This window comes from Terrapene carolina, unplaced genomic scaffold, assembly GCF_002925995.2.
Source record: "Terrapene carolina triunguis isolate 2854851 unplaced genomic scaffold, T_m_triunguis-2.0 Scaffold235, whole genome shotgun sequence".
NCBI lineage: Eukaryota > Metazoa > Chordata > Testudines > Emydidae > Terrapene > Terrapene triunguis.
This window is the reverse complement of record NW_020664586.1, coordinates 12000-35330: the sequence shown is the minus strand read 5'-3', so window position 1 is coordinate 35330 and position 23331 is coordinate 12000. Positions and strand designations below refer to the sequence as shown.

General features: G+C 52.3%; 1 protein-coding gene across 4 annotated transcripts in view; it reads left to right on the top strand.

Annotated features, from left to right (window-relative positions):
• Positions 1–22436, top strand: part of IP6K1 (inositol hexakisphosphate kinase 1) — a 93136-nt gene extending 70700 nt beyond the window's left edge. For 2 of the 4 annotated variants that reach the window (XM_024193655.1, XM_029912656.1), the window contains exons 2-6: positions 11114–11457; positions 17203–17413; positions 18098–18282; positions 18846–19021; positions 20701–22436. In XM_024193655.1, the coding sequence (XP_024049423.1) occupies positions 11235–11457; positions 17203–17413; positions 18098–18282; positions 18846–19021; positions 20701–21210 (1305 nt within the window). In that variant the 5' untranslated portion in view covers positions 11114–11234 and the 3' untranslated portion in view covers positions 21211–22436. Of the gene's footprint in view, positions 1–6639; positions 6840–11113; positions 11458–17202; positions 17414–18097; positions 18283–18845; positions 19022–20700 lie in introns of all 4 variants that reach the window. The other 2 variants (XM_024193656.1, XM_024193654.1) reach the window with 2 other exon arrangements.
• The last annotated feature ends 895 nt before the right edge of the window (positions 22437–23331 follow it).

Genomic DNA, 23331 nt, shown 5'->3' with positions numbered 1-23331 from the left:
TCTTACTAGTTGAGAAAGACAAACTTCCCTGTGCTGCTACTCTGTGTGCACTGTATACCCTGGACTAGCTTCTAGGCCACTAGAAATTGATTGGATGCTTACTAGCTGACAAGGTTATCAGGAAGGTTTGCTGACTAGATCTGAGCTCGCTCTCCTTCCTTGAGAAAACCCCATCTCTTGATGCTTTAGGAGTAAGTCACAAAGCACTGGAGAATCCACTGTAGGAATAATCCAGACTGAGCTTTGGGGGAGCTGATTGATCTGTCTGCCTAGGTACTTGTGACCTCCATCTTGGTAGTGTTAGAGTTCCTCATTAACATTAATTATTGTACTCTCATAACCTACCAGTGAAGTACGGAAGTATCATTGTCCTTGTTTTACAGAAGGGAAACTGAGGCACCAAGCATTTGAGTGACTTGGCCCCAGGCTTCACAGGAAGTCAGTGGCAGAACTGAAAATCAAATGCAGAGGAGTCCTGAATGCCAGTGGGTGCTGTAACCATTCTGGTTAATTGCTAGGATTTTAGAATTAAAGGTATGGTGAATTAAGTTGGTGCCCATTAATTCCATTCATTGCTTTGGAAATTCCTGCTCTACTGGTTAACAAGTAGCATAAACACAGGCGGCAGGGATTTTTGCCCAGTATGGAACTGAAGATGAGGTTCACTCCACCATAAGGATATTACAAACTTTTAAGGGTGCTGTGGTCAGTGCTGTGGCCTGGGGGCTGTGGAGAGCTGGCTGGTCACATGGTTCTGGCAGCAGCTGCTTGTTTCCAGATGTTAAATCCCATTAAAAGAAGGTAAAAATTTATTCCTTTCCTAAAATTAATTTCCAGGGAAGCCATTGCTGCTAAAGTGGCGCGGGGTGTGTTTGATCAATAGTGGGAGTGGAGGCGGTCTGCCTGATGGCAAAGAGGTGGGTGAGGTGTCCACAGTGCACACTCTCTTCAAATGTTGCTATCCTCTGAACAAGTCCAGGAACCCCTGCTCACTGAGTTGCGCTTTCTTCTAAGCCAGGCCTGCACAACATCCCTCGGGGCTCACTGTGCGGCCCGCGGGGGCTCACTCTCAAGCCTGGGAGGGAGGGGGAGCAGCAGCTGTTTCGCGCGCCGCGGCTGCTCGGGGTCTCCCCCTCCCTCCCAGGCTCTCAAACCTGGGAGGGCGGGGGAGAACCCGAGCGGCCGTTTTGCGCGCCGCTGCTCTCCCTCCCTCCCAGACTTGAGAGCCTGGGAGGGAGGGGGAGAAGCGGCACCCGCGCCGTGGCCGCTCGGAGTCTCCCCCTCCCTCCCAGGCTCTCAAACCTGGGAGGGCGGGGGAGATCCCGAGCGGCCGTTTCGTGCGCCGCTGCTCCCCCTCCCTCCCAGACTTGAGAGCCTGGGAGGGAGGGGGAGAAGCGGCGCCCGCGCCGCAGCCGCTCGGAGTCTCCCCCTCCCTCCCAGGCTCTCAAACCTGAGAGGGCGGGGGAGATCCCGAGCGGCCGTTTCGCGCGCCGCTGCTCCCCCTCCCTCCCAGGCTCTCAAACCTGGGAGGGAGAGATTCCGAGCGGCCGCGGCGCGCGAAACCGGCCCCCCTGCCCCAAGCGGGACACGGGCAGGGAGCCTTCGCGCGCCGCCGTGCCTCCACCCCCCTCACCCCAAGCGGGACACGGGGATGGAGCCCTCGCGCACTGCCGCGCCTCCACCTCCCACCCCAAGTGGGAGACGGAGCCCGCGCGCAGCGCTGCACCCCCAGGCCTCAAGCAGGACACGGAGCCCTCGCGCGCCGCTGCCCCTCCCCACTGCCCCAAGCGGGACACGGGCACGGAGCCCTCGCCCCCCCCCCCCCCCCCCCCCCCCCCCCCCCCCCCCCCCCCCCCCCCTCCCCCACCCAACCCCCCGTGTTCCTTGATGCCCCCCCCGGGACCCCTGCCCCATCCACCCCCTTCCCTGTCCCCTGACTGCCCTCCGCCGCCCCATCCAACTCCTCTCCTGATTCCCTATCCAACTACCCCTTCTCCCTGTCCCCTGACCACCCTTGGAACCCCTGCCCCTGACTGCCTCCCACCGCCCCATCCAACCCCTGCTCCTTCCTGACTGCCCCCCGGGACCCTTGCCCCCATTCAATCCCCCTGTTCCCTGCCATCTGACCGCCCCGACCCCTATCCACCCCCCCACCACCCCCCTGAACTCCCCTGCCCTCTATCCAACACCCCCTCCCTGCTCCCTTACTGCGCTGCCTGGAGGTGGCTGGCGGCGCTACAGCTACGCCGCTCGGCTGGAGCCGGGCCACGCCGCCACCGTGCAGTGCCTGGAGCATCGGGTCAGGCTGAGCTTGCAGCCCCCCCGCTTCCCGCGAATCAGCTGTTCGCGCAGGAAGCCTGGGAGGGCTGAGAAGCAAGCGGCGGCTTCGCGCGCAGGCCCAGGGAGGCGGAGCAGAGGTGAGCTGGGGCGGGGAGCGGTTCCCCTCTGCGCCCCTCCCCCCGGGTTACCTGCTGTGGCACGGGCGGCTCCCCCCACCCCAGCTCACCTCTGCTCCGTCTCCGCCTCCCTGGGCTTGAGCGCGAAGCCACTGCTTGCTTCTCTGCCCTCCCAGGCTTCCCGCGCGAACAGCTGATTCGCGGGAAGCGGTGGGGGGGGGGAGAAGCGGGGCAGAGTGTTCGGAGGCGGAGCGGAGGTGAGCTGGGGCCGGGGAGCGGGGCGGAGAGCTGGAGCACCCATGGGGTCGGCTCCTAAGGCACCACTTTTGGATAATGTGCTCAGGGGGAGCAGCCGCTCCCTCTGCTCCCCCCCAGCTACGGTCCTGGTCACTTCAACTTACCGGTTGTTAAATTTAGAAGCCCTTTTAGAACCGGTTGTCCCGCGCAGGACAACTGGTTCTAAAAGGGCTTCTAAATTTAACAACTGGTTCCCGCGAACCGGTGCGAACCGGCTCCCGCTCACCACTGGAGACTCCCCTTGCCGCTCTCACCCTAGGAGCCAGAGACCTCCCAGCAGGGCTGGTGAGTGCGGCCAGGGAAGGGGGAAGGGTGTGGTGGAGTGAGTGTCTGGGAGATGTGCGGGGGGTGCTGGGCTGTGAGGGTGTGGAGTGCGCTGGGCAGTGGGGGAGGTTTGTGTGTTTTGGGGTGCTAGGCAGTGGGGGCCTGTAGGGGGGTGCTGGGCAGTGAGGGAGATCTGTGTGTGTCAGGGCACTGGGGGTCTGTGTGGGGCATTGTTTAGTTGTGGTGGTGGGGCTGTGGGGAAGGGCACTGGGAGGGAGGGAGGAGAAATCTGTGTGTATTGGGAAACTAGCGAGTGGGGGGTTCTATGTGGGGTGCTGATGTGTATTAAGAGTTACCAGCTGGATTGAGGACTGATAGATCTGGACAGAGTTTATATTGAATGGGCAAATGAAAAAGATCGCAGGGAAAAACAGTAAGGTTAGTTTAGCCGTCTTTGACATTTCGACCAATGAGGAAATTAAAATGCATTTGTAATTACATATCTTATTCTTGGCTGATAATCATTTATTGATATTTTTTAGGAAAATTTTCAATTTAAAACACAAACTTTTGTTTTTCTTTTTTTACTTATGATGTCTATCTGAAAACCCATATAAATTGACACAAATTGCAAATTAAAACTTTTTAAATGTATAAGCATTTTACTCACTTGGGCGCATTTGCCTCATGGCACACAAATTTGAACTCTGCTTCAAAAATTTGCACAGAAGAAATTTTTCTTTTACCTTAATTATACTATCTTAGGAGCCCGCTATAACATAGTACCAAGGTTCAATACAAAGTCATATAAAAGTTATACAAAAATTCATAATGCAGAGATTTATCTACAACTGCATTGATTGACTGCTGTGTGCAGTAATATAGTGACCCCTGGACCTACAGGCTTCCACACACAGTCAGTGCCTTGCTAGTGTGCCATGCGCCGTGAGATATCTCTTCTCTTTGTGTGTGACTGTGAGTGTTTCCCTTGTGTGTGAATTTATTCAACAAAATCTTGAGCTTCATAATGGATACCATGAGTGAAAAGAAAAAGAGAAAAATAGAATCAGAGCACAGAGTTTTCAACACTGAATGGACGAATAAATACTTATATACTATTTCCAAAGACAAAATACTGTGCCTCGTGTGTCGCGAAACGTTAGCCGTTCCGAAAGAATACAACCTTCGGTGGCACTTTGAAACTAAGCATCCCAATCTCGCCAAATTGAGCCCAAATGAAAAAATAATTAAAGCAGCCAGTTTAGCGAAAAAACCTTAGTAGAGAACAGCAAATTTTCAAGAAAGTGAGCACTGAGAACGATACAATTACTAAAGTAAGCTTTAAAATTTCTAAGGAAATTGCTGCTGCTGGGAAATGCTTGACAGAAGGCGAGTTATTAAAAAAGTGTATGTTGATTGCTGTATCTGAGTTATGTCCAGAAAAGAGGGGAATATTTGAGAATGTCAGTCTATCACGCATGACTGTACGGAGAAGAATAGCTGACATTTCTACCAATTTAAGTGATCAGTTAAAGCAGAGAGTCAGTGAATTCTGCTTTTACTCCCTAGCTATGGATGAAAGCACCGATTTAAAAGACACCGCCCAACTTCTTATTTTTATTAGAGGTATTGATAAAAACTTTGAAATTACTGAAGAACTTGCTGGCATGTGCTCCATGATGGGTCGCACAACCGGAAAAGAAATCTCCAGTGAAGTGATAAAGTGCACGAATGATAAGTCGGGATTAGATTTCACAAACTTGGTGGCCATTTGTACTGATGGTGCTCCAGCTATGTGCCAAAAAATGTTGGAGCAGTTACTCTTCTTGAAGAATTTATCGGGAGAGAAATAACCAAACATCACTGCATTATGCATCAGCAGGTTTTGTGTAGCAAAGTCTTAAAATTTGAGCATGTAATGTCAGTGGTAGTTTCCATTGTAAACTACATCCGTTCTAGAGGACTAAAACATAGGACATTTCGAGCCTTTCTTGAAGGGGTAGACACCGAGTGCAATGACTTAATCTACCATACAGAAGTGAGGTGGTTGAGTCGAGGAGGAGTGCTCCAGCGTTTTGTTGCTTTGAAAGAGGAGGTAGCAAAATTCCTAGAAAATGGGCCAATAAAATTCCCAGAGCTTGAAAATGAGTCCTGGAATCAAGATCTCTTTTTCTTTTGTGATATTACAGCACACCTGAATGATCTCAACATTCAACTTCAGGGAAAAAATCAACTTATATTTCAAATGTGTGCAGCAGTGAAAGCTTTCAAAATGAAATTGAAACTTTTCAGAAGTCAGCTGTCAAAAGGTGAAATGTGTCACGTTCCCACTTGTGCACAGCGTATCCCTCAGCACAAACACGCCGAGTTAGGAGAAAAATACGCAAAGCACATCATTCTTTTGATTGAAGAATTTGACAGAAGACTTACTTTGTCTAAAGAAGAAGACGTCCAGTTGAAGCTGATTGAAGATCCCTTTTCTGTGGATCCAGAGGTAGTGCCACTAGATTTGCAGTTGGAGGTTATTGAACTTCAGTGTTCAGCAGTTTACCGAAATAAGCACAGAGAAAGCAGCTTGCGGGACTTCTACAAAAGTCTGGACAATGAAGTTGCACTGAAAATGTTCAGCATTTTTGGATGCACTTACATACGTGAACAAACATTTTCCATCATGAACATGAATAAAAACAAGCAACGTTCTTCTCTGACTGACGACCATTTGGAAGACATTATGAAAATATCCACTTCAAATATGACCCCCAAATGCGACAAGCTTGTTGCCGAAAAGAGATGTAATATTTCTCATTAAATTTGCAAGGTAATTATGAAAAGTACAAATGTTTTCTTTCAACGGAACAGATGTTTTTAATTTTTCCATGATTAATAAAAAAAATTAAAATAATTAAAAAAATTGTTTGATTTAATTGAAAAATTCTTAATAAAGTATCACACACCCTCCCCCCCAAACCTTAGCTGTTTCGGCGGGGCAGTGCTGGGGAAGGAGGGTTTGTTTCCGCGGGGCTGGGCGGTGCTGGGGAAGGAAGGTTTGTTTCCGTGGGGCTGGGCGGTGCTGGGGGGGGGGGTGTTTCCGCGGGGCCGGGGGGTTTCGGCCCTCAGCTGTTTTCTTTGGAGTAATATGGCCCTCGCCGCTTTACGAGTTGTGCAGGCCTGTTCTAAGCTGTTGTGCTTGCCGGTGGAGTGGATTGAATTAGCAGCTGTTCTCAAACTCTGGGTCAGAACCCCAAAGTGGGTCATGACCCCGTTTTAATGGGGTCGCCAGGGCTGGCATTAGACTTGCTGGGGTCTGGGGCTGAAGCCTGAGCCCCACGACCCAGGGCCAAAGCAGGAGGGCTTCAGCCCTGTGTGGTGGGGATCAGGTTACAGGCCTCCCACTTGGGGCTTTGCCCTCACGCACACACCCCCGGAGCAGTGGGGCTCGGGCTTTGGCCCTTCCAGCTAGGGTAGCGGGACTCAGCCATTGGTCCTCACTCCAGGGGTTGTGTAGTAATTTTTGTTGTCAGAAGGAGGTCATGGTGCAATGAGGTTTGAGAGCCCCTGGATTAGAAGAACAGAGCAGTTATTCCCATCCTAGAGATACTTTGGATCCTTTCAAATATGTGCAGCAACAGAGACATCTTGTGGCCAGTTGAGGAAGAACCTCATCTCTGTGTTTCCCTTGCAGGACCCAGATTCATGCATCGCAGATTCCGAGGTCAGGGTGTCCAACCTGTGGCCCTCAATGTGACTGTACAGGGCTGCACCCTGTGTCGTTTACAGTGAAGGGTTTGGATCAGCTTCCAGTCACTGTGGTGGTCACTGCCTCCCCCCGCAGCACAAGTTACAACCCCTGCCTTGAGCAGCTTTGCTCTGAACCAAAATACTGTGAGTAGCTGTTGTCCTTTCCCTGCTGCAGCTGTTTAGTAGCTCCCCTGCTGGCTTCCTGCTGCATTACAGGAGCAATAAAAGTGTACCTATGACTGTTCATTGTTACCTCCCTGCTGGGCTGTGGGAACCTCAGCAAGTGGGAGAGGAGTTTGACTAACTGCGCCTAAGACTGGGGAGCCTCCCCCACGCAGCCCCCCCACGCAGACAAGGAGAGGGGGAAAAGCAACCATCCATTACAAGCTTCCTGGTTCTCTGCCCTGGCCCAGGCTCATGTGCCAACTGTCTGTGGTCCCAAGAGATCACTTGCCAGTTAGGGATAGCTGGAGGGCACCAGACACAGCCCCTCCCACTCTCAATATGCCCTTGTCCTGTCCCCACCCTAACACAGTGCTACACTGGGGCAGAGGGCAGGAAGGCATAAGAGCTGAATACTCTGGCTCTGCACCCACTGGAGACTCCCTCCACCAGGCGGCTTCTGCTCTCTTTGCACAATCCAAGGGGAATTGAGCGAATAGACTGGGCCAAAGGATCTGCTTCAAAGTATCAGTGTGGACGCTTGGCCTCCTTGACATAAGTTAGACTCTCATGCTGATAGGGCCGGTGCCAAAAGCCCACCTCAGGCACCTGGCATGTCTCTAACCCATCTGACCTAGAAGCAGAACTTGTGCTGTACCCATTTGGAGACCGGGACATGCCATTACACTCTACAGGTCAGGGAGCAGAGCTTGGCAGCCTTGCCCCATTACTCACAAATAAGGAGAGGAGATTTGGTATGTTAAATTTGTAGGGAAACCGTATCACCAAACCCATGTGTCCAAAACTTGGATCAGGCCTCTCAGAATTATGAGACTAGCTTAAAATTCAGGATTTTACAGATACGGTGGGGGCTTTGTTTGCATCTGAACCCCTCAGCTACCCTTGGCACACTTGTAAACCTTTTCTCCTCCAGCTGAGTTTCCTCTGGAATCGCATGAACCCTAGAGCTGGGTCACTAAAACTTCAAATGGTATGATAGTCCCGACCAGGCTGCGAGAGCTGGGAATATAAACTTCTCCTAGGCACCATTGAGACTGCAGGAAGAGGCCCCAAATGACTCCTGCCTTGTTCTGCTCTAATTTGTGGCTGACCTCCTGTGCACAGTACCATCTTGCCCCTCTGCCGGTCTCCTCCTTGTGAAAAGGCAGAGGATGGAAACATTAGAAAATTCTACTCCCCTTTCCTATGTGGGTCAAACCCCTGACCCACTTCCAAGAAACACCACAGAGGCTGTCTGCACTCCAGTGATTGGCACCTGGGTCTGAGCACCCTGCTTAGCCTCGTTCAGGTTGGAGCATCCCTACAGCAAAGATCTACCCACTTTACTGTGTCTGCGCTTACCTGAGTGTCTCTGGGGGCATATCCCATAGTTCTTTGTACTGAGACCAGTCAGTTGTGTCATTTGCAGGAGAACTTGTCTGTCCTTTGGGGGAAGTTGTGGGAAAAGTATTGGAGGGCTATCAGCATGTGAATGAGGTGTTTTGTTTGTTTTTGTTTGTTTGTTTGTTTGTTTGTTTTTTGCCTGCATCCTCAACACAAAGAGGGTGGCTCCAGCCTGAGTTGAATTGGAGCCCAGGTTCTAACCTGGTCCACTAGCTGGGCCAGCTAGCCTGGGCATAAAGCACCTCCAAACCCAGCTCCAAGGGTCTTGTGCAGGGACAGAGGGGGGGTTGGGCTAAGACCTGGGAAAGAGTCCAACTTAACTGTGCAGTGAAGACAGAGAGTGGCAGGCAGGCCAGCCAATCTGCCCCATCAGCATCTCTCAGGCAAGAGTCCATCTTCGCTTCACGTGACTTCCTTAGTTCTGCAGCACCCATGGGCGTGTTAGACCCTTCACAAATTAAAGGAGCAGGTCCCTGCTGCAAAAAGCTTCTGATCTCAGAGATTCCAAGGCTAGAAGGGACGACTGTGATCATCTAGTGCAGGGGTGGGCAAACTTTTTGGCCTGAGGGCCACATTGGGGAATAGAAATTGTATGGCGGGCCATGAATTTTCACAGAATTGGGGTTGGGGTACTGGAGGGGGTGCAGGCTCTGGTTGGGGGTGCGGGCTCTGGGGTGGGGCTGGAAATGAGGAGTTTGCTGTGTAGGAGGGTGCTCTGGGCTGGGACCGAGGGGTTCCGAGGGGGATCAGGGCTGGGACAGGGGTGTGGGAAGGGATGCAGGTTCCGCCTGGTGGTGCGGGCTCTGGGGTGGGACTGGGGATGAGAAGCTTGGGGTACAGGAGCATGCTCCGTGCTGGCATCGAGGGGTTTGGAGAGCGGATGGGGGATCAGGGCTGGGGCAGGGGGTTGGGGCATGGGGAGAGGCTCAGGGGTGCAGGCTCCGAGCAGCGCTTATCTCAAGCGGCTCCCAGAAGCAGTGGCATGTCCCTTCTCCGGCTCCTAGGCATGGAGCGCCCCCACCCTCGGAGTGGGACCATGCCGTGGCTTCCAGGAGCCATGTGGTATGGCCCCCTACCTGGCGCCCCAGCTGTAGCGCCGGAGCAGGGCCAAGCCGCATGGTGCGGCTCCCGACCAGGCTCCCCAGTGGGAGCTCGTGGGCCAGCTTAAAACGGCTTGCGGGCCATAGTTTGCCCACCCCTGATGTAGTGTGACTCCTTGTGTAGCACAGTCCAGAGAGCTGCCCCATAATAATTCCCACAGCAGAGCTTTTAGAAAAACAGTCCATCCTGAATTGTAAATTGTCAGGGATTGTTCCAGTGGTTAATTACTCTCACCATTATAAATTTACACCTTATTTCTGGTCTGAATTTGTCTAGCTTCAACTTCCAGCCAATGGAGCATGTGGCAGCAAGGTCCACATGGACACTAAGTGCACTCAAACTAAATGTTCATGAACCAAGCCGCTAAGGTGGGATTTGAAGGAAGATGGGCTTTACTGGGGAGATCCTGCCATGCATAAGGGGCAGCATGAGAGTGCGCAGGAGGCATGTAAGGGAGACTCTGACAGCTGGGCGGTAGAGGTTGGGAACGTTGGCAAGGTGGGGTTAATGGTGCTGTCCGTTACTAGATCACTGAGGTATGGCAACGCTAAGTTAGGAAGGGCCATGGGCTTGTCTCTACTGTCCATTTTGTTGTGAGCAGAGCGTTTGGGGGACTTAAACTGAGGTGGTCAGAGTGACAAGCCAGCAAGGCAACCTTAGCAGCTGCGTTCAGAATGGACCCGAGGCAAGCAAGGTGTGGTGTTGGGGGCCAGTGAGGAGGGGCTGCAGTGGCCATGGTGTGACACATCGAGGGCTGGAGTGAGAGTTTAGCTGTGTTGGTGAAGAGGAAAGGCCAGTTTCAGAGATGCTGTTTTTTCTTACACAGCAGGGTTTGGGCATGGCCTGAATTTGTGGGTCAAGAGGGAAGGCCAAATCAGAGAGGTTACAGGCCTGAGTGACTGTGAGGATGATGGTGTCCATGGGGACAGAGGAAGCTGAGAGGCTGGGGAGCGGAGCACACAAACAGCTCAGCATTGGCCACCTGGTCAGGTGAGGCAGGGTGAATGGGGGGAGGGGGGCTGTGCTTGAAGCTGAAGCCAAGGAGTTTGAAGATGATGATTAGTGGAGCTGGAGGAGCCAGTGGAGAGAGTGGATGGGGAGTGATGTAGGGAGGGATCGGGGCAGGAGGATGGGGCCAGAGGCTGTGTTTTGGGTGGCGGTGTGTGCCATCAGGAGGGCAGGCGCAGGAGGTTACAGCAGTCCTCACTGGAGACTAATTAGGATGGTGGCAGTTTTATCAAAGATCCTAGAAATGTGGTGGCAGAAATAGCAGGATTTGGATTTCTGTAGGACTTTTCTGTGTACTTGTGCTGTTCCTAGTGCTAGATACTGGGGGGGAGGGGGGAAGAGTCTCCCTTATAACATATGCTGCAATTGTGACATCACTTTATTAATGGCAAGATCCATTAGCACATGGAAATAACTTTCTAAGTGGAATCAAAATACTAGATTTCTTCCAGCCATCACTTGACAAACCCCTGTGGGAAAGTCCTGCTAGCCCTAAAGAGTTGGAGCGCCTGCCAAACGTGGAGGTGGGGTAGGGAGCTGGACATTTGGATCCAAACACCAATAGTAGCAAGTGTGTGCATCCCTGTCCATGTGGGCAGGGCTACAGGCATGGTTGACGGATCACCTTAGAGTCCAACAAGTTTTCTACTAAGGAAGCAAAGTGGTAAAAGTTACTAGGAAGACAGGCCAGACAGTGAGGTGAGAACAGCTCTTTTCTCATAGGATTCTCCATTGTTTTTCAGATTGGAACAAGACTAATTCCTGGGATTTCTCAGCCGTGGCTGTCTGCCCCTTGTGAAGCTGTCCCCTCCCAGCCCATGTGGCTCTCCCCATGCCCCGAGCGTGCAACTGGTGCCGAACGCAATGTGTGTTTGTCAAACCATGGAAGTGGGCAAGTATGGCAAAAATGCCAGTCGAGCCGGAGAGCGAGGGGTCCTGTTGGAGCCTTTCATTCACCAGGTGGGCGGCCACAGCAGCATGATGCGCTACGATGACCACACTGTTTGCAAGCCCCTCATTTCCCGAGAACAGCGCTTCTACGAGTCCCTGCCCCCGGAAATGAAGGAGTTCACGCCTGAGTACAAAGGTGAGCCCCAGTGCTGCTGCACAATGTAGCTTCCCACTCTGTGGGGCTCCTGCAGCTGGGGGCAGGTTCTGTTTGTCATTTCCTTCACTACTGCTGCTCTCCAGTGATTTGATGTGAACTGTGTGGTGAGTAGAGGTGTTCTCGGAGTGTGTGTACAGGGCTGAGCGTGTGGCTGATGATCAAGGGATGATTTCAGTGCCATGCTTCAGTCTGAGAAGAGTTCTGAATTAGCTCCTGACTGAGCCATGTTCAGCATATGTGGATCGGCCGGCAAAGTCCTGTTTTGAACCCTGCCCAGGTTGTCTCAGAAGGCTTGTCCTCCCACTCTTCACATTAAACAAGAAAGTTGTTAAACGGAGGCGATGGGTGCTTTGTGAGCTTGACTGTATCAGCTCTTTTCAGTACTCTGGTTCTTATGGGGTGCGTCTGTGGGAACAGACTTTGTGTGGAAAATGATACGAGCAAACTGCCAAGGCAAATGTTCTGAAGCTGGTGCTAAAAATGTGCATTCCTGGTTTTCCTGACCCACTTGCTGCTTGTGAATATTCAGGGGAATGGGGGCATTCGGTGGCAGCAAAGCATGCTGAGCTGTCACCCCTTCAGGTGTGCACCTGACCTGCCTTGCAGGTACCCTGCCTTCCTGTAGACATGAAGAGACTCTGTCTTGGGTGGGCTGAGCTGTGTCTATGCCAGAGTAAGGCAGTTAGATCACTCCCTTGAGGAAGGACCGTTTCCTCTTGGCCTTTCTCAGCTCCTCAGCATTACCACTGTAACCCGCAGTCTGGATGGGGGGGGACTAGGTCCGATTTACAGATTCACCGTGCACTCCAGGTCAGAGTATGCTACTGTGATTAGTGATAGTACGTTAAAGCTTGATGGATGTCTAGCTGGTCATCCCAAAGAGCTGGTGAAATCTTTACCCCTCCTGTATGTGCCACATTTGTCGCTGAAAAACTATTCACAGATGTGTCAGAGTGTGAAAACGTTCACTTGGAACTGAGTTTTCTACCCTCCAAATGCAAACAGTCTCTAGGAGTCACCCGACTGACCAAGAGCACCAATAATCTTTCAAAGTGACCAAAAATTAAAATTAGCTGTGGTTTAAAGTCTTCCATCTCCCGTGGGACATGAGGAATTGCCCTTCCCTGTGGCCAGGCTTGGCAGAGTTAGATTTGCATGTATGTAATTTCAATGGAGGAGGATGTTTATTTTTAAGCATTTTTAAAATTTATCAGTTTAAATTTTCCCATTTGTGGGAAATTATGGGGGAGTCAGACATTTATTTAGTGTAGACGTTGAGGTTCAAAAGGTTAAAGCTTTATAACCATTCAAACACGCACTGTCAACATCGGATGTCATACTATCCAAAGGAAATAGCCTTACATCAAATGCAAAGCTCTCAAGAGGCTGTTTCTTACGTTGCTGAGCTGTACATGTCTATGACTGTGGATGGAAATATATTTTCACTGGTTTGTGTGTGTGTAGGGGAAAGGTAAAAACCAGCTCCTTCCAAGCCTAGAGGTAGGTTACTACAGGTCACCTCTTCCAGCCTCAGGTGGAAGCTTGAGTCGAGACCTGTGGGGAAGGGAGGTTTACAGCAGGGAAAGCATCTCCATTGGCACATGTCAGTACAGCTCACTCAAAGCTACTCCCTCAAGTCAAGGGGCAGAACTCCTGCCAGCTAAAACTCCTAGTTTCCCTCACTGCCCCCTTCTCCTCCTTCCACTCCCACTCTGGTTCTCTGCCTGGCCCAGGCTCTTTGGGAGGCATGTGCTCTGCATGGCACATGCAGACTTTGGCTTCTCTTGTCCCCTTCCTGCCTGCGCACTAGGTTATCCACTTATTACCGTAACTCCATCGATTGACTGCTGCACAACAGGCTGCCTGCTCCTCATGCCCTTCGGGGGTGGGAGTCCAGAACCCCAGGATGGCATGCTTAAAAGTTGGGAGTTGCTGCCTTAGTCTGCCCAGGTACCCCCAGAGAGTGTTAGTGTGCCAAGGGGAAGCAGGCAGACTTACAAACGTGGGGCATACCTAGCTCAGGTGCTGCTTCTCACAGTCGTGCCTCCGTGAGGTAATCTTCACCTAACATGCTGGACACTGTGCTGGCTTCTCTGTGATTGTGCACCTGGTAACGAGGCAGAGTTGACAAATGCAAACAGCTCCCAAAAACGTGTCCCTTTCCCCTCCTTTTTATCAAATTCTGGAAAATTTCACCCTGCTCTGGAAACAAGGAGAGATGGCTCAAGGTGTGAGTGAAAACTCTCACAGCCAGCAGCAATTACTGCCCTGTCAGGGCTTCTACACAGGCCCCAGTCAGGGTTCCGCTTAGCAGTCTGAAGAGGAGCCCTGAGTTGGAGCTATACGGTGACATTCCTACTTCCTCTTGCCATCCCTACAGGGTGGAGTTACCCAGTTAAGAACTGCCCCTCTCCCAACAGTATTTCCAGAGTCTGTAAGTTTAATGGTTTTCTCCGTGTTGCACTAACACACTCTCTGGGACATGTGGGGAGACTAGGGGCATTTCCATGCAAGCAATACTGTGCAGTAAGCTGGGTTGTAACTCTGCCACGCGCCAGCCTGCCGTGGTGCCGAGTGGCTGCGTGGGCCCAGCCGCCAAGTGCTAACAGCTACCTCGTGCGCTTTGCTGTAGAGCTGGTTGAAGCAGCATTACATTAGAGTGCCCTTGGGAACTTTTAATGCACAGTAGCAGGTTCACCCAGACAGTTAGTGTGCAGCACGCTGGAGCGCTCTCGATTTACACCCCCAGCTTGCCACACAGTCACTGCCCAGGTAGACGTGCCGAAGTGAGCAGCTCCTGACTTTCTAATGCCTGAGTATGGGGGCTTGGAGTCCAATGCCTTAGTGGGCACCGGGAGCTTGACTGCTCAAGCCACAGCCCCACCAGGGAGAACTTACGTGCACAATGGCTCTTAAGGAGACACCCTTGCCAATTGCTGTGGACAGTTGTTGCATCAACCCCAGCTCTAGCTGCAGGCCTGCCCCATTATTAACACCCCCAAAGCATCACTGGAACTTGGTGGCAGGGGACTGTGGTGGCCTGTGCATGGAGGCTGCCTCAGGTGCAGGAGTGCCATGACCCACAGTAAGATCGCATCTCCAGGAATGCCGGCTCAGTAATCGGCTTGGTGTGCCCAGGTACGGTCCAGCAGCTTGGTGTGCCCAGGTACACTGTGCTTGGTGTGCCCAGGTACAGCCCAGTGGCTCCTCTCCCCGCAAACCTTAGAAAACTCCTCTGCCCTAATCCACCAAAACTGGCACAGGGCGCCAGAATAGGCTTGGGAGGCCCCATGGCCAGCAGCCAAACTAGCCGATTCGACTCCTGGGCAGCCCTTATGAGTCTCCAAAAAGCTGTGGGAACCCCAGTGAGCCCCATACTGGTGGGGGTGGCCCCAGCAGCTCACAAGGCAGGTAGTTCTTGTACCTGTGCCCTCCCTCTCACTGCAGGATCTTAATGCCTCCCAGCCACTTCCGGCTGTACCCTGCCAACACCGGGGAGAGGTGGGGAGCTGTTACCCTCTATACAGAGGGCCTGAGGCCCAGAGAAACCAAGGCCACCTCCAAACATTTTGGTCTAAATGACTTACCCAGCATCACGTCGAAAGTCTGTGTCAGGGCCCGCATTTGAACCCAGCTCACCTGGGTCCCAGGCCAGTGCCTTAGAGGTTTTTAAGGTTAGGCTTGACAAAGTCCTGGCTGGGATGATTTAGTTGGGGTTGGTCCTGCTTTGAGCAGGGAGTTGGAGTAGATGACCTCCTGAGGTCTCTTACAACCCTAATCTTCTATGAGTCTATGATCAGGATTCTGGGGCTGAATTCCTGACCAGTACAAGATGTGTGATCCAGTGGTTAGACAGGATAGACAAGCAATAGATTTAGCACATTCACTCCCAAAGGCAACGTGGATGAGATCTGGGTTCTTTCCCCAGCTTTACCGGAAGTGACCTGCATCCTCAGTTGTTGTATCTCTTAAAATGAGGCAGTGGGGTAGCTGCCTGCTCCTACAGTAGGGTATGAGGCCTCAATAAAAAGGGCTGTTTGTGTAGAGCTCAGAAATATTATCAGCAGCCAGTGGAATAGGAATCTTGAACTCATGGCTGCAGGGTCCCAGAGCTGTCATGGCTTGCAGAACAGTTCCCTGATTGCATCTGTGCAGTATTGCTACAAGCTGGGTCACTCCTAGTGGCTGAGTGTGTACAGCCGGACACAGTCTCATGGAGCACTGGAAAAAGTCATTTCTGGAGCTGAAGACTAGTTCTCGCTGGGTACAGACTAGGGATAGGAGTGTTGTGTGAATCTTTCCTCCTGTTCTCTCTCTCTCGGGACAAAAGCTCCTATGTTTGATGGGGCTGTATCACAGCAACCTCTTGACCAAATGCCCCCACATTTGCATCATGAACTCTCCCCTGAGTCCTGAACTGCCATGTCCATTTTCAGTCAATCTGATTTAAATAGGGTTGAAAACTGGGCTTTAAACAGAAACCCTGTTGTCACCCTCACTATGGAGTTGCTAGCATAACTAGGATAACTCCCAGAAGGGGTGTCTGGCATGTGCTGCCTCTGCTCGCTTCATCATGTTGCTGACAGGTAAAATGTCCGTTGTAACAATGTATCCCAATTTTGGACTACAAAAGCCAAGCCAGGAGACCAGAGATCTCAAGTGGAAATGCTTAATTCACTACCATGGACCCTTCTCTTGGTTCTCCAGTGATGGGCACATGGCTGTTATCACTTGCTGTCACAGGTAGGCACTCATTTAATTTAGACATGCAAAAAGGTGCATTAATGTTCTTTACTGAGTGAACTAGAAATCTGAATTGCTGATGACTTCTTCGAGCAAGAGCTCTGAGGGGTGCTGTTCAGAATGCCTACGTGAATTTCCTATCTGTCCTCCTAGAAGGGGACTGGAAAAGCACCTTGCTGAACTGAAGGCATCACATAGACGCATCCATGACTATTTGGAGTGACCATCTGAGAGATGTTGCACCAACCCTCCCTTGGGCCCCTCCCATGGCAGTGTCAGTTCTGGAGTTGCTAGCGTTCGGTTTAGACCACACCTTGAGCAGTGGCTTTGGAAGATACAGAGAGGCAACACTCAGCAAACAGACTGCTGTGCGCCTGGGTGCAGGGTGAACCTTGCTGCATTAGCTGAAGGGCAAGCTGCTGACATGGCAGGAGGATAAGAGATGAAACTTCCAGGCTTTCTGCAAACTGGGGGAGATGTGTTGCTGGGTTCCCTATGGGGGGAGGGATAGCTCAGTGGTTTGAGTATTGGCCTGCTAAACCCAGGGCTGTGAGTTCAATCTTTGAGGGGGCAATTTAGGGATCTGGGGCAAAAATCTGTTTGGGGATTGGTCCTGCTTTGAGCAGGGGGTTGGACCGGATGACCTCCTGAGATCCCTTCCAACCCTGATATTCTATGATCTATGATGACTGCGGAGGCTGCCCTGCCTGCAGGCGTTCAGCCGCAGTTTCTGTGCCCTCCTCTGCGGGGCTAGTGGCTGGGTGGGGTAGTTTGTCTGAGGAGTTTTCCCTTTGCAAGATTCTCATGCAGGTTGCAGCATCTCAGATCCCTTCCCGCAGAACAGTTCCACAGTTCTAGATTTGTACTGGTGTTGTCTGCTTTCTCTTCCCTGCTGACAGCTCTTGCACTGCCAGTCGCAGACATGCGCAGCTACCCCTTGAGGGACTGCTTGGATTGAGATAAGCTGCCTCTCTTTGGCAGGTGTGGTGTCTGTCTGCTTTGAGGGAGACAGTGATGGCTACATTAACCTGGTAGCATATCCCTATGTGGAGAGCGAGGCCTTGGAGCAGGATGACATGCCAGAGAGGGACCAGCCTCGGCGCAAGCACTCCCGCAGGAGCCTTCACAGATCCAGCAGTGTCGGTGAGCACAAGGAGGAGAGACCCGGCCTGCCCGGTGACAACCCTGAGAGGTAAAAGGACTGGGGCTGGGAACAGTGCAGTCTGCAAGCACACCACTTCCTCATCCCTCGGTCAGCTCTGGGGCTTCCTGGCAGAATAGCTCTCCCTTGCACTCCCCATGTCTTACACTGACTGGCCCCAGGCAGTGATATAGTGCAGAGCTTGCTGGAGTGTGGTCCCTGGCTCACTTCCCAGTGCGCACACCTAGCTGTCACACACTGCCCACTTCTAGGCAGCATCTCGTCCCAGAGACTGGCCTGGTCCCTCCCTCTCTGAAGTATGCTCAGGCTGGGGCTATGAGGCCCCTGGAGACTAGCTGCCTCTGTGGTACATTCTTGAAGGTCCCTGGGGCAAGCTCTCTGCCTTTGCACGCTGGGGTGGTCTAGGGGAAGGTTCCCCTTTCAGAAGGCTGTGCCCACTACAGATCCTGCTCCTGCTCTGTGCAGATAGGCCCCTCCTGCATGGAGGCTCTGCTCCAGGCTCGCCCAGGAAGAATTGCTGGCTTTCACTGAGACCAGAGACTGGCATTGCTGGGTTGGAGGTCAGGGCATGTAACAGGAGAGGGGATGGGGGAGATAATCCCTTGCCAGGAGAAGTTATTGGGTTCCAGTGCTGTAGTCTAACTCCTGTCTGTGACAGGTTAGCTGTCTAGTCAAGGACTCCCTAGCATGCATGTGTTCTTTTCTTTGTGCCAGCAGCATCCAAGAGACAAAGAGCCCCAAGGTGGAGCTGCACATCCATTCCGATGTTCCGTTTCAGATGCTGGATGGGAACAGCGGCCTGAGCTCGGAAAAGATCAGTTACAACCCATGGAGTCTGCGCTGCCATAAGCAGCAGCTGAGCCGCATGCGATCGGAGTCCAAGGACCGAAAGCTCTACAGTATCCTCCAGAAAGCAGAGCCAGGGCAGCTGGCTGCGTCTTCCAGAACGGTGCCAGCAAAGGCTTCCCACCTCTGCAAGGAGTGGCCGGCACCTCGCCCTTGGCTCATGCTCAGAGCACACGCTCCTTTTGCCATCAACACAAGCAGAACCAGCTGGGCCAAAGGCTGGGGCCCCTTTTCCATTATTCCTTCCATCTGTCCCTGCAGCAGTGTCTGTCCAGGCACCTGGGAGGAGAGTCAGGTTTCTGCCAAGGACACTGGCAGTGCCCGCTGGCTAGGTGCCATCTGTGTCACCAGGTCACGTCTCCCCTTCTGGGCCCTCTGACAGAGACTGGGCTCGTATTTTCCTGCCCAGTACTACTGTCTTGTGGGCTCTTTCCTTGTCTTCCCTACTGGGCTCGTCATATTCCTCTCCTCTTGGCTGCTTTGTCACTGACTCCTTTTTGTCCCCTCGTGCCCACTCCCCAGCATGCATTACAGATCCAGGAGTTCCCAGATAACTTGCTTGGTTCCTGGTGGTTGGCAGCTCTGAGAGATGAAATCTCCTTGACATGTTTTTTAGAGTTCCTTTTGCTGGAGAATGTGGTGCATCATTTCCGATTTCCCTGTGTGCTTGACCTGAAGATGGGGACCAGGCAGCATGGAGATGATGCTTCTGAAGAGAAGGCTGCTCGGCAGATGAAGAAGTGTGAACAGAGTACCTCAGCCACGCTGGGTGTGAGAGTTTGTGGAATGCAGGTACAGTATCCCAGGGATTGTCTGGGGCAGCCTGTGGCAGAAAGACATCTTCCACACCCCTCCTCGAACATCCCCAGCCACCTAGGGAAAGCACAGCAGGATAGTGCTCTCCGCTGGGCAGTGTTCCTGTGACACTTCTTCCTTCCCAGCCCCTTGGCAGCCTGCTACCAGTCGTGTGTTCCAAAGAGCACATGCTGTTACACATCACTTCCTTCTCCGTTCCACTGGAATGAAGGAGTCTGTAACTTCTCATGGTGTGGAATGGGCCATGGCCTGCTTTGCACAGTAACCATATGTACTGAGTGTTGTAGAGAAGTGCTAAAATCCAGCAAGCCTAATTAACAAGCTCAGTAACAATGTGGACACAAAAACAAATGGAGATAAACTGGCCATCAGGAAGTTTAGACTTGAAATTAGACAAAGGTTTCTAACCATCAGAGGAGTGAAGTTCTGGAACAGCCTTCCAAGGGGAGCAGTGGGGGCAAAAGACATATCTGGCTTCAAGACTAAGCTTAATAAGTTTATGGAGGGGATGGTATGATGGGACAGCCAATTAATTGCCAAAATTAGATCTTTGACTATTAGCGGTAAATATGCCCAACAGCCTGTGATGGGATGTTAGATGGGGAGGGATCTGAGTTACTACAGAGAATTCTTTCCTGGGTGTCTGGCTGGTGAGTCTTGCCCACATGCTCAGGGTTTAGCTGATTGCCATATTTGGGGTCGGGAAGGAATTTTCCTCCAGGGCAGATTGGCAGAGGCCCTGGGGTTTTTTCGCCTTCCTCTGCAGCGTGGGGCACAGGTCACCTGCTGGAGGATTCTCTGCACCTTGAAGTCTTTAAACCATGATTTGAGGACTTCAGTAGCTCAGACATAGGTTAGGGGTTTATTACAGGAGTGGGTGGGTGAGATTCTGTGGCCTGCGTTGTGCAGGAGGTCAGACTAGATGATCATAATGGTCCTTTCTGACCTTAAAGTCTATGACTCTCTAGTGAAGAGCCTAGCAATTGATGCCTGTTCCAGCCAGGTCAGTGGTGCCTGGGGTCTTGTCTCAGTAGCATCTCTCATACAGTCACAGGCCACTTGTGGCTTCCTATACTTAGAGGAGAGGGGAGTTCCTTTCTTCCCTTCTGGGTATGCCCTGAAGCATAAGGATTGAGTGTCCTTGTACTCCTACTCTGGCTAGTGTGATGGGGAGATGCTGTTTATAGTGGAGGACCTGGTCCTTTTCTGGAATCTGATTCTACAGCAATGAGTGCCACAGGTTAGTCGTGTGCCACGGGTTAGTCATATGCCATGCTGAGGGGCAGACCCCTCTTAGCAGTCCCTCCATTCCATGTGGCTCAGCTGCTGACACACTCAGCGCTGATCCATCTGGTCATGTGTGAAGTTTCTCCCCACCTACTTTGGACACACTTTGCTGTGCTGACGGATGTGCTGCTCTCTACTCCTGGAAGGGGAAACCGGGCCTGGGCAGCCATCAGTATCCCAGGCAGTGTGAGAAGGGAATGTCCCACCTTGCCTGTAAGGTTTCCAGGAGCACCAAAGGTTTTAGACAGACCTGCCTGCTGTTGACTGTCAGGAGGTCCCCTCAGTGTCACTGCACAGGGCAGTCCAGTCTTTCACTGTAACGGTGTGTCACTCGTGCTTCCCAGCTAACGTGAGCTCTGGTGTTCTAGGTCTATCAGCTGGACACAGGACATTACTTATGCAGAAATAAGTACTACGGCCGTGGTCTCTCCATCGAGGGGTTCCGCAATGCCCTCTACCAGTACCTCCACAATGGCCTAGAGCTGCGCAAGGACCTCTTTGAGCCCATACTCGCCAAACTCCGGAGCCTGAAGGCTGTGCTGGAGAGGCAGGCATCCTACCGCTTCTACTCCAGCTCCCTCCTCATCATTTACGATGGGAAGGACAATAGGGCAGGCATGTTCATGGAGCGCAGGGCAGAGATGCGCCTAAAGCGGGTGGACACCTCTCTCCCAGAGAGCCTGCAGGATGACACCAGCACAGAGCCCAGCCCTTCTGCCCTTCCCAAGGTGGATGTGCGCATGATTGATTTTGCACACAGCACATTCAAAGGGTTTCGGGATGACCCCACTGTGCATGATGGACCTGACATGGGCTATGTATTCGGGCTGGAAAGCCTCATCAACATAATGGAACAGATGCGGGAGGAGAACCAGTAGGCCTGGGCTGTGCCCGTTCATTCCTACCTGGTGGCAGGAGCAGGAAAAAGCAAACAACTTTGGTATTCAATGGTTCGCTCGCTCCCTTGTTTATAACTGTCCCCTGGGCTGGAAGAGCTGTGTGAGGAGTGTGAAGATCTCTGCCGTCCTGCTGCCCGTGTGGTTTTGACTGCACTGGCCTGACCTTCTGGAGGAGGCTCCCAGGGGCCCCGCTGGGTGTGCTGCTGTTGTGCATCAATCTCTTCATTGTGTATGCATTCTGGAAGGAAGACCTGGCCACAGGGAAGGGAAGAGTAAGCCAGCCCTTCATGCTGGAGATGGGGGTTCCGACTGGAATTGCACTGCCTCTGCTCCCCAGAAGTCCCAGCAGAGCCTTTGGTTTGAACCTCTTCTGTCATTTGGAAAGGGCATTCATTCAAATGAGCCGGAAGTATCTATGGGGCTGATGGGCACAGCACACTCATGCTGTTTCCTATGGTACCAGCTGTTGGTACAGCTAGCCCTGCCCCAGGGGTGTGATTAATTGATTGATTGGGGAGTTAGTTTATGATACCGCATTTATCTTCTCCAGTTTGAGCATTTTGACAAATCATCCCAAATGGGCAGGAATAAATGACCAAACAAAATCCATTGCAGAGCTGCAGCAATGGGTAAATCGCCTTGCCCCACAGGCTGCTGTGGGGTCAGTCAGGGAGGCTTTGCTACCACCCCTCGCCACCACCTGCAGCTGGCAGAGAAACTTGTGCAGAGCTGTAAGGGCAGGCAGGCCTGAAGGAGTTTCTCTTCCACCAGGGATAAGCGTGATGTTCCTGTGAGATTGACCCTGCCTCGGTGCATTGATCCAATGAGAGTTCAGCTACCTGGCCGGCAGTAGTGTTAACAGCAAGTGAATTCACACCTCAGCTGTTCCACTAGGGTATATCAAGCTAGTCCCAGCCTCAGTGTTTGTATAGCATAGGCACAGCAGCTGGGATGGGAGTATCTTCCTAGCCACATCCAGACCAGGCACTGCAGCATGAGACTGTTGTCTTCTTTGACTCCTCCCGGGGCTGGGCTGACCCATTCCACACTCTGGAACAGTCTGTCACGCTCCCTGGGGTGGGAAAAGGGAAGTGGCTGAGGGGATGACGTTTCAGCCCTACCTTGGAAGGATCCTAGTGAAGTTAATGAGGAAGAAGAGTCTTAGCTGAACGGACAGAGGGCTTCAGGCTGTCCCCATCATGTTGCTCATTCGCAGAAGTGCCCCTTCTGTGGGTGGAAACAGCTGCCCAGCTGGCATGGTGACCCCCTACCCGGCCTACTCTCAGGGAACTGATATCTACTGGCTTGTGTTAGGGTAGGATACAGCTGTCTGGCTGAACATGGCTTGGCTACGCTCTGGCCCTATTCTCCACTCCCACAAGTGGATTTCTGTGCTGGGGACTTGAGTGACAGCAGTGAAAAGAGGTTCTCTGACCTCTCAGAGCTAAGCTGCTTGAGCGAAGCTGTCTAGTCTCCAAGCTGAGGATGGACACGGTGCCTGTGGCTCAGGGTGTTCTGTGTCAGAGGGATTCTCCACCTAGATGTGTCATTTCCATGGCCCTGAGACTAGCTCTTCTAACCCAAACCGTCATATGCGGGCGAGTGCTTGGCCCTGCGCATTGCAGATGCACTAGGCCCTTTGACTGCACTTTGCCTGGGGAGCGTATGTGCGGGGGCATTGCCATCTGCGGTTGCTGCAGAGAGTGCAGGATTTGGGGCCGTGGGGTCTCAATCCTGTTACTGCTAGTTTGGGGGGGGGGGGGAGAGAGGGGAACAGTACTCAAATTTGTGCTAAAGCTTAAGACTGCCCTGTCTCTTGACTACTCTGCTGAGCTTGGTTAAAGCCCGTGCCCCCCTCAAGCCTTGCAGATGGGGGCTGGGCTCTTGGCCATGGTATTGTTGCATTTGTTAGGTTACTCCTCCCTCCACAGCATCTGTGAGCTCTTCCTCCACAAGCAGCTGCTAATGGGATTTTCTCAGTGGCCAGGACACAGCAGCCAAAGGTGGGCTGCTGGAGGCAATGCAGTTGTTTCCGTGGTTGAAGCAAAGTCCAAGTTAGCTGGGCAGAAATGCATTGAGGTCCTTGTGCATTGTGACCAA